Here is an 11,413-nt window from a genome sequence, read left to right on the forward strand (position 1 = left end):
TTGGGATGTCACCACTGAGCTCCAACATGTAGATCAGTTTGAATTGATTTTGCTCCACACACAGACAAGATTTCTATGGTACATTACTTTAGTACTGTGTTTAACCCTTACTTAATGAGGTCTTAAGGTCTTTTCTTTAAAAAAAATAAAAAATAATAGGTCCCTTTATTCTAAAAGAAATGCATGTGAGGAAGGAAACATTCAAGGAAACATTCTGCCTGAATATGAAAAAGGTTTAGTCACATGCAACCGCTGGCTTAGTGTGACACTAGTGGTCGAACGTTTACAGTGCAGGGCTCAATAATAAGGATTTTTTCTACTGGCCCGATTAGGCCAGTGGTTCAAATTTTTACTTGCCCAGTTAAAATTTTCACTAGGCACTGATACCAGCACTGACCATCAAAAAACCTATTTCGGACTACATTTGTCCACATTATGGCTAATATATTCTAAATTTCAGATTCTGTCACTTCACAAACCTAAAACAATGTCATTAGTAGGAAGTCATTGACTCTTATCAGAGAACGAAAAAATATGAGATTCGGAGATTGGATTTAAGTGATACATGCATTGCATGCTTGACATGAGATGGATACTCACACAGGTACTGCTTCTACAAAATGTCCTTTACCATTGTTAAGGGATACTGATCTGTGTTCTGCAGGGGAAGCAATTAAAAAAAAACGAAGTTTGAAGTTTGTTTCCTGTCAACGGTTCAGTGCACACAACTGCCACAGACAGCTTGGGTCATGGATATTAATTACCCTACGTGCCGTTCACCCTAACGGATTTGCTGTAAGGTGGATATCATTTATCGCTTGCAGCTCACGGCCAGAGCAACCAGTTGGCAGACTCTACTGATAGTTTTAAAAGTCATAATTTCAAGACATTTCTTTTCCTTCACAATGCAGCCAAGAAAAATAAACCTCTTAAAATAGAACGATTAGGTCTCAAAACATGAGGAAGACCAATTTGGTCAATTCTAAAAGTGACGTGGCATGTTATGATGTGGGTTGGGGGTCAGTTATAATAATTGTTATACCCTTGCTTCTCAATGTCCGGAGGATTTGACAAGCCAACAAAAATACAGGGAGAATTTATAGTTGCATGGATGTCAAAGTAATTTATTCTCCACATAGCCAATTGAGTCTTGACATTATAGCACACGAAATTAGTAAAAAACATCCGGTGTTCAAAGCAAATCATCTGTGAACAAAACTAGCAATATAAAACATGTGTTGTAGGCCACAGCTTTAAAACAAATGGAGAACTTGAGGTTGCCATCTTGATAAGCATACTCAATCCAAATAAACACTTCCTGGAGAAGAGAAAGTCACCATGGTTTTCTGAGAAACTAGGTAGAGTTATCCCATTCAGGGTAATATATACTGTAAATATATACAGTTTGCCTGTAACACAAAGCAGAACCCAGGGGAGGATGGGCTGCTGTATCTACCTTTGGGACTGGACACACAAATCCTCCAGCTACAGAAAACCCCGTGATTTAAGGCTACGCCTACATTAATAATCCGGATACATTTGAAAAGAGCGTTTTCGTTTCCAAACGCTCTCTGTCCACACTAGCGTTTTCCAAAAGTTTCTCATCCAAACTGAAACGTCGAAAAACACTAAATTCACCTTACTGCACAAGCGTAAACCTTCAGAAAAGCTCACTGAGATGATACCAGACCAGAACCAGACATGATAAATTTATCAAGCAATTCTTCTGGCAGGATAATTTTATTGAGCAAAATATCCCATTGATGCGTCCAGGTTGCACTCACAACACCATAATATGTTTGGTCTAAAACGCAACTGCTCTCATGTTTTGCCGCAGGGCAGCAATTGCGAGTACATTTTCTGTCATCTTTGCAGGACTGTGATATGAAGAGTGCGCAAAGTAACATATTTTAGCAACTGTGTGTAAGTGCATAGCACGTAACAGGCACAATGCAGGTATAAACATGAATCGTTTTCAAATACCTCCGTTTTCACAGTCCTGACTACAACGCGTAAAATGGCATTTCGAATTCATCCACTTTGGAGAGCGTTTTCAAAAAGATTAGTTTTCATTAATAAAAACATTGTCTCAGTTTCAAAACGCATTAGTGTGGACAAGGCCTAGGAACTTTCCGATCAGCGCTTAGTAATACCTGAACTCATGATGTGGTCAAAACACTTCTTGAAAGCAAATCAGGACATGTGTGACAAAAACTGAAGCCACTATATTCTGAAGCGTTACCTTCAGCATCCTGCCTGGCTTCAGTGTGCCGTCAGAACTCATTAAAACCAGAGCTAACTGAACCAACAGCCCTCTTACCCTTTGTTTTCCCCTGATTTCCCTCTTCCTCGTCTGTGCCAAGCCAAGCAGCCCCCTTTGCCATTCACAAGGACATGGCAGTAGCTCCATCTCTGAGGCGTGCCAAAAAACATCATGCAATCATAGGTGAAACATTTTGAACTGATAGCTCATGGGGTGTCTTTGTAGTTGGAAGTGTCACAGCTGGCTGGCAGATGTGCACACCCAGCAGAATTTGTTTTTAGTTTGAATATGTCTTATAATTAGGAATGGAACAAACATGATCACAAAGGCCTGCTGATGTTAATAAGAACAGACATGAAGTTACTGAGATTTAATCTGAATCACAAACCCTGCATAGTTCAACCCTCAGCAAAAGCTACAGTATGAAAAGTAAACAAAACACACATCTCTTATAATTGTTATGACTATTCTACAGTGATGAAGGAGACATGTTGCGGCACAGGCTGTGAGATGTGGTATGTGATCGCTTCTAGCCCAGAGGTCATTTTGTTCAATAACACTAATTTAAGAAAGACACAGCAAAAACACAGAGGATTACATAAAAGTGACACCTGATGTCTCGTACTGGATCGCATATTACCCAGCATGTTGATTTTTTCAAGTAATTATTATTGCAATAGATAAACTTCTTGTTTACAAGTCAGAGCACATGTAAGTCTTACCCATAACCACTATCAGGATCATCTGATCCAGTTTGACAGCACCAGTGTTTCATGTTTGTTAACTTTTGATTTGATTGTAGGTGTGGACACAGGCTGATCCTGATCTTCTTGTCTGGAAAGCCTCTTTTATACCCAAACAGACCGGATTTAAACTGTTCACGAGGTAAAGTAAGAATATAATACAGAACTGTTTTGAAATATCTTTTGGAGTTCAAAAATATGACTGATATTAAAAAAAGAAATCTTACATTTGATGAAAAATTATACTTTATTGGCGACAATTCTAGTTCAATTTATTAATTTAATCGGAATGGGTAAGATATTTTAATGTTTTTGAAAAAAGTCTCTTGGTTTTGCTCACCAAGGATACATTTATTTAATCAAAAATATAGTAAAACCGTAATATTGTGAAATATTGTTAAAGTAACTGTTTTCCTCTTGACTATATTTGAAAATGTAATTTATTCCTGTGATGGCAAAGCTGAATTTTCAGCATCATTACTCGTTTTCAGTCGCATGATCCTTCAGAAATCATTCGAATATGATGATTTGGTGCTCAAGAAAGTTCTAAAGAACTTTTTATTAGTACCATTATAAATAACTTTACTGTCACTTTTGATCAATTTAATGCATCCTTGCTGAATTAAAGTATTATTCAGAAAAAAAACACATTTTCACTGACCCCACTACTTTTGAATGGTAATGTATATGTAACTAGAATACTCATTGTTTATCTTACATCAAACAGAGGGTGAATTACATCACTGAAGTGAATATTTCGCAAGCGTCAACATTTCCTCTTGCACTTATTACCACTTTACCCATCATGTGACACCCATGGGCAGATGGATACACAAACAACAACTGCTTATGTAGTTAATTACATAATCACAGATGGCCTTTCCCATCAACCCTTTAAAGATAAAGACACACAATCCCCAGCGAAATAGATATTCAGTCCACAAACCACCCGCTTGCATCCAGACACTAATGACAAGCTAACTAAAGTCTGACTACATAACTATGGCAGATGTGACCTTGGCTGAACGCTGGCCTAAATTTTAGGGAAATGACTGATATGTTTACAGACCTCAATCTGGTGTAATCCCGTCATCATCCCTGTCCCTGACAGACGACTACTAACAGACAGACATTAGAGAACAGACCCAAACACTCACAAACTGACAGCAACGATTATATAATTGTGTGAGAGTGAAACCAATTGTGTGACTTTTTAACAAGTTCAAAAATTTCAGATTGAACAAAACTAGCAACTATATGCACAAATGCCAAAATGTTGTGATTAGTTACAACGTCATTTTGCATTTGACAGACACTGTTATCCAAATTGACTGCATTCAAGCCATACATTTCATCATTTCATGCATTCCCTGGGAACCAAACCCATGAACTTAGCGTTGTTAGCTCCATGCTCTAACTTGCAGGAAGGCTGACTAAAATGACAAAAACATAGGAAGTTATATATTCTCACAGTTCCTTATTGGCAAATTTGACAAAGGGTCTAAAAATACAACTTTATAAAGTTTGATAATTAGCGCTAATAACAGCAATCCAATTTAACACTAACTAGAAAGTAAATTTAATTGGGAAAGCTTTTATGTTGGCTTGACAAAGCCTAGTCTGAAAGTTTTATAAGCTTCCTAACATGACTTATCATGTTGTTAATATGACTTATGTGTCTAGCATTATTTTACATTTTGTTAACATGTTTGTTGCATGTTTTGCTAGCATGAATTAGGATGTTGCAAACATGTCTTGCCAAAACAATTTAACACATTGCTAGTATGTTGCAAACATGTTGCTAATATGTTTTAGCATGTTGCAAGTAGGTTTTATTTAATTTTTTAAAAAGTTTATTATTAGCATGATTTGGCATGTTGCTAGCAGGTTTTAGCCAAAGACTAAAAAATATGGACGATGCACCTTCACTCTTCTCTACTTGAGAAAAGTGATGCCGCTAATGCCCCAAGATGGCACTGACATCTTGCACTAATTATATTGTTCGGAGCCCGAGTCTGCCAGTAATGAGCGTGAAGTGGAGCCGCGGTATCAAGGTCCCTTCCTGCGCCCATACTCCTGCAGAATCAATCACAAGCACACGCCACTGAACTTTTTTTAAGTAGCCAGACTGCTCCAATTTTGAGTCTGCTGATTGTAGTACAACTGAAGGCTTGTTAAAATAAGGTAATACAACTACTATCCACATAGTCATATCCTTAAAAAAAGCCCATTGGTGCCTCCATGACTACTTGGAAGCTGTCAATCACAGCTGTCAATCATGATGTCACACCCCCGTTTTAAAGCATCAAATAACTAACTAAAACCAAACTTATTTCAAAAGTGAACACTTAAAAACTGCATAAAATGACAGAAACCATCTTTGGAAAAAAATCATTGTAAGTGTAATTTGATTGTTTAATTTGGCTCACATCCCATTTGTTTACATGGAGAGGATGGGGTTTATGACCTATACTGCATCCAGCCACCTGGGGGCGATCAAAATGCTTTGGCTTCACTTTTCAGGACGTGAGCAGCACCCCTGGTTTTAGCACGTTGTTAGCATGAATTAACACATTGCTGACATGATTTAGCATGTTCCCAGAATGTTTTATGTTGGCTTTGTCAAGCCAACATAACTAAATGAACAGCTAGACTAAAAAAATACAGGAATTCAGTCTTAATCAGCACAATGACATAGTGAAAACAATTATCATTGCCTGAATCAAAACTGCATAAGACATACATCCAAACTGTCAAACTACTGAATTGTCTGTGGGACTTGTCAAACACACCAATAAGGGTAGGACACGCTGTAACATGGAGACTTGGAGCATATGTAGAGTGCCATTCATTCTCTCACACACAAATATGCACACACATAGACACTTAGGCCACGTGCAATGTTCACAGTGAATCATGTGATGGGTTTTGCCTAAAACAGTGCTCATCTATTTCTTTTATATTTTCTCGAGTCACTGCAGTCAGAAGACAGTGATGATGATAAGTGTATGATCAGTAAGTCAAATTGAGATAACAAAATGTCCAAATCTGTTTCAAAGTCTTTATTTAAACCTCTCCAGCCTAGTAATGTCATTAAAGTCCCCATGAAATCAAAATGTAAGTTTTTTGGCTTTTAGTATGAATATGTTAGCCTTAATGACAAAATTTGCATTTAGAAGATATAAGAAGTCAGAAACTTAGTTTCTCACTTCCACCAATATGGATCAATGATTTTGATGTCATGTTTGCAGCCATGTCTAATATAGTTTTAAACTGCCTTATCCTCCAATAACAGCCTTTTTGCAAAGACTCAATCAATATTTAATTCTGAGCCCTGAAAATGCAAGGGAGTCATTCTGTTGAAGAATGCGGCTGTCAATCTTTTTCTTAACCAAACCACGTTTGAACAGAACCATATTTAGACTGACACCAGCAATCCTGCTGCTATGTGAAAGTAGATCACCAGACAATCCCCACTGACATTTCTTGGAGTGATTTAAATAATCAGGAACCTTCAGAATTAACTTTATCACAACTTTTTTAAGGCGTTCTCCTTGTTACTACCTCTGTGACTGGATGGAAGTTTTGCATCACCCCATAGACATTATTGATGTGTAAACTGATGTATTAATCTGTGTGACATCACAAAATGTTCAAAATTAATTCTAAATAAATGTTTGTTTGTTTTTTTTACTTGTACTAATAAAGGAAACGCTGTTTTTTTTAAACAATATGACCATTTTAATTGACTGACATTTGAAAGTAACTCTAAACAAGTAAATGTTGTACAGAGCATCCTTTGCCTTGACTTGAATAAAAAAAATGTTATGGCAGGGGTCTCCAGTCCTGCTCCAGGAGGGCCACTCCTTTAGATCCAACCTTAATTAAATACACCTAAACCAGTTAATCAAGGGCTGAATCCGAAATCGCTCCCTATACCCTCAAATAGGGCATTATTTGAGGGGTCAGCCATTTGTAGAGGTGTCCGAAACCATAGTGGACGTTATTGAGTGCACTCTTTCAATCCCAAATTGCACCACAATAACGAGTGTACAGCCGATGTACACTCAACGGCTGTCCGAATTCGCTCACTCGTTTTCATTCACTCCTTCAAGTGAACTGTATTAGTGGACTAACATAGGGAATAGTGATTGAGAGTTTAGGGATAGGGGGCGATTTTGGATTCAGCCACGGTCTTACTAGGCATACAAGAAACTTCCAGGCAGGTTGAGGCAAGTTAGAGCTAAACTCTGCAGGACGGTGGCCCTCCAGGACTGAGTTTGGACACCCCTGGGCAAGAGAGACACATCAAAAAGTTGAAGAGTCAGGTGCCTTACCTCTCTCGTACAGATCATGAGGGGCTTTTTCCTCAGCTCAATACACTTCCTGAGCTTACAGATCTGATGCCCCGTTTTTCTGTTCAGGCAACTCCTGCATTCCCCGCAGTTCATCTTGCGCAGACAAGGCACGCAAATGCAGCAGCGACTTCTCTTCTTCCTCTCCCTCCTCTCTTGAACTCGAAGTAAACGCAGCTGAATATCCTCAAATTGGAGAGGAGGGTTTCCTGACGCCCTGTGCTCAAGAACTGACTCTGACTCGCTGTCAAACGAGGACTGGGTGCTTTCTGTGCTACTGGAGAGCGATGCCGTCGCCTGAGGCCTATGGCCCATTTCACAAAGAGTGCTGTTGTAAATGGTTGTGCTCAGCGAGAGGAGAGAAAGCGCTCCCTCTTTCTTCATCGACATTTCAGCATCGTCAATTTCATCTTTGGTGTCTACATCTGCAGTGCTTTGAAACTCACTTTTTTCCTTCTGGAGAGCATTTGCAGTGTTTTCAAGTGCTGGAGATCCATTGGAGGATTGACACACTTGGGAGGCCACAGTCTCACCTGCTTCTGTAGAGTTTTCTGGAGTGGTTTCAAAAGAACTGTCAGGAAATTCCATGTGTGGAACAATGTGCTGAACCTCCTCAACCTGACCTAAAACATGCTTATCTGACAGTGAAGGGGAGGGAGTCGTTGGGCCTGAGGTATTATTGTTGTAGGCAAAGTCCACGTTATTGACGGGGTCGTGCCTCAGAGGGTCATGCTGCTCAACAAACGCTGTGTTTGAATGCTCGTTAGAAGCAAGGCAGCTTTCGTTTTGTACATTTTCTGTGTTTGCTTTTACCTTCTCCTCCTCTGCCTTGTCAGTGTCGTGAACAGTCTCTATGTGCTCCTCTGTTTCCTCTGAGCTTATATTAATGCTCTGTCCCTCTCCAGTGGGAATAACAGCACCCTTTTGTTGTCCATCACCAGTAGGATCATGAACTTCTGACCTAGCATTGGTATCCTGTTCCCTGATCTCCTGATCTCCCTTTCTTCTTGTAACCACCCTCCTGTAGGACTCAACTTCCTGTAGGACGCTTGAGACACTATTCCTTGGTGTCTTTCCTTTTCCATTAAGTTTTGACAACAAGCCATTTTGTTTCAAAGAACCACGAGTGTGCCTGGGTCCTTTAACGCTATGAACATTCTTGACTGTCCTCTTGCTGGGCTTGCCGTCAACAGTCCTCTTGGCCCCCTTTAGTGCTTGTTTTTTGTCTATGGCCTTCTTGATCTCACCACTGGCTTTGAGCGAGTTGACCGTTTGCCTCCTAGTCGTGGAAGCTTTCACCCTCCTAACATTTCGCTTTTTGGATGCACAAGATGACTTCTTGAGTGCTTTGGGAATATGAGGCATAGCTGAAGTTAGTGAGGGTGAGGGAGGAGGAGTTCAGGATAGCCGGCATGGAAAAGAGTATGAAGATGACTCTGGACAACAGTACTTTTCAGATCTTTCAGGTAATGTTCCCAGTTTCAAGTAAGATCACACTGACATTTTTCCACTGTTGGCATATGGATGTATGGCTACCTGTGGAAAGGACAATTCATTATTGAATTATGTAGCATGTAGCCTCTGATTACATAAAATCATGCATGAAAATCTTGAAATCCAAATTGGGGATTGTGGCTTTCAGTGCATATTATTTATGGGCTTTGAAGCAATCTATATGCTGGTGTGCTCCTCCATACACATTTAAAATATACAGTCTTTCTCTTCTGGAAAACTGAAAAAAAATATTGATGGCTGTGTTGCAATCAGCTCCCTAGTTGATCAGATAACATTTATCTTTAACTAAGTTGTTCCCTTAACAGACATTGCATCACATTTTTGAAGTGTGAAATTGCACGAGCCAACTCAATACATATCATGACGAACGGCATACGTTTTTAAAAAGCCAAATCATTATTTAACTATATTTCGGCATAAACGTTTGACAGCAGTAAACATAATCTAGCAAACATGTATAACATTTTACGGCTGAAATGTGGTGACATTTTTGCATGTTGCTGGAAATAGAGTCATCAGTCTCAATATGTAGTGAGCCAGGATCCTTACCAGTGCCCAAACTGATTCACCACCTAGAGAGCTGATTGAGATGCACCTGATGACACATTCTGCACTATGCAGATTTTTGTCCAATCAAATGCTCTCTAGAATGAGAATGCCCTTCCCCTGATAGAGCCTGCACAGACTAGCAAGTAAGAAATCATGAATTATGACTGTGATGTAAAATAAAGAAAGACCTCTGCCTGTTTAAAAAAGGATGTTTCCATCAATGTTTTTCAAATAAATACATAAACACAGTACAGAACAATGAGCTGTCAAGCCATTAAAATTGGGTCATTAACTTCAAGCTAATCAAGTGTAAAGTCATCTACAGATATCATGATGCCTGAAGTATGATATATTTTGATGACTGTGTGTGCAGGTGCAAAGTATATGCTATATTACTCCTATATTAGGGAACATCCTCACTAGAGTCCAAACACTACACTCAGGGTGTAAATAAAGTAGGCTATATATGAATATATTTCAGTATGGAAAAAAAAGAAAAGCAAAATAGAGGATACTATTAAATAAATTTTGGTATACTAAAGGAGATATGCAGCCTTTAAGTACAAATGTATTTAGCTCACAAGACAAATTCTGATGCTTGGCGAAACGTCCCATAGTATTACATGGTTATTAAACAGTACCATAGTGTTACAACAGCTTTTGGACATTGGCATGTTTCTTTTGACATGTTCCATTATAGTACCTTAAATATGATGGTAATCGTTTAGTGCCATAATATGGTAATTATTAAGTACCACGGTACTTTTTGTAAGGGATAATCTCATTTACATGTTCATTGTTTTCAACTGTTTGTTTTCATGTGTCAACTCGGAATCTCCCTCAAGGGAATAAAGTTTCACTACCTGCCATGAGTTAAATGCAAGCATAAATTAGGCAAGTGTGAGGTGTTTATATCCACAAAGTGGATCTAAAGACACAAGTTTACACACTGGCTGTGTTTAAAACCTAGTGAACTCCCTACCTACACAGCATTTCTGTGCGTCAGTCACAGACGAGTCACGCGCCTACGATTCCCAAAAATGCTGTCTAAGTAGGGGACTAACTAGGTTTTGAGACAGCCGTTGTGGCTGACTAATCGCTTTTAACGTTCTCACACGCTTATCTCTAACAACAGTTTGTTTCGTTTTCTATAAACTGCCCAACAAACTTTAAATACGATATGAATCAAATAATAAAACAAGAGGGCTTTAATCCGTGGGCTGCTGCATTGTTATTTACACTTTGAAGGGAGTTGAAATACTTTACATACCGGAGAGACAGATGCACTGTCTGAAGGGCTAATAATATTCCCCGCCTGTACGACACGACCGATCCTTCAGCATTTCTCTTCGATGGATCTTCCCTAGGCACGAGTGAATAACGTCTTCACAATATAACTATGAACTGTGACACTGACATGCTGCCACAGAGACTAAAGCACCTGATAGAAGGCAAATCCTTCTTATGCCAATCCATTCACGGCAGCCCTGCCAGACTCGACCTGCACTCTCCAGTCAACTTCAGGATATTTAATGGACGTCGGCGTGAGGTGGCGGGAAAACCCGGACTGGATTTCTCTTCTCAGAATAGACAATCTGTGCTGCAATCAGATCTATACATAGACATACAGTATATATGTATCTATAATTAAAAAATCAATTAAAAAAATAATCTGCTAACTCTCTGCGCTGTAAGCTAACTGCTAAATGCGTGTACCACGTTTCGAGATGACGTCAGTATCACTTTGACATCGTCACTTCTTGACTCATCAATCAAACATTTGTCTGTGAATGAGCGACCTTTATCTGTATTTACCTTTACAGTCTATGGTACTTACAGTGAGGCCCTACATTATCATAAATGTATTATTATTGTTCTTGTTGTTGTTGTTGTTATTATTATTACTTTTAATTACATTATTATTACACAATTTCCATATACTGAAAACAAGTAATGATCATCGTCATTATTATTAATATTTTTTTAAT

General features: G+C 38.9%; 1 protein-coding gene across 2 annotated transcripts in view; it reads right to left on the bottom strand.

Annotated features, from left to right (window-relative positions):
- Positions 1-11,166, bottom strand: part of tet1 (tet methylcytosine dioxygenase 1) — a 38,562-nt gene extending 27,396 nt beyond the window's left edge. The window contains exons 1-2 of one of the 2 annotated variants that reach the window (XM_079856336.1): positions 10,696-11,166; positions 7,344-8,897 (exon numbers count right to left, since the gene is read on the bottom strand). In XM_079856336.1, the coding sequence (XP_079712462.1) occupies positions 7,344-8,726 (1,383 nt within the window). In that variant the 5' untranslated portion in view covers positions 8,727-8,897; positions 10,696-11,166. Of the gene's footprint in view, positions 1-7,343; positions 8,898-9,425; positions 9,483-10,695 lie in introns of those variants that run through there. The other variant, XM_079856337.1, reaches the window with a different exon arrangement.
- Positions 11,167-11,413: the final 247 nt, after the last annotated feature.

The sequence above is a fragment of the Squalius cephalus genome (assembly GCF_949319135.1).
Source record: "Squalius cephalus genome assembly, chromosome: 21".
Classification (NCBI taxonomy): Eukaryota; Metazoa; Chordata; class Actinopteri; order Cypriniformes; family Leuciscidae; genus Squalius; species Squalius cephalus.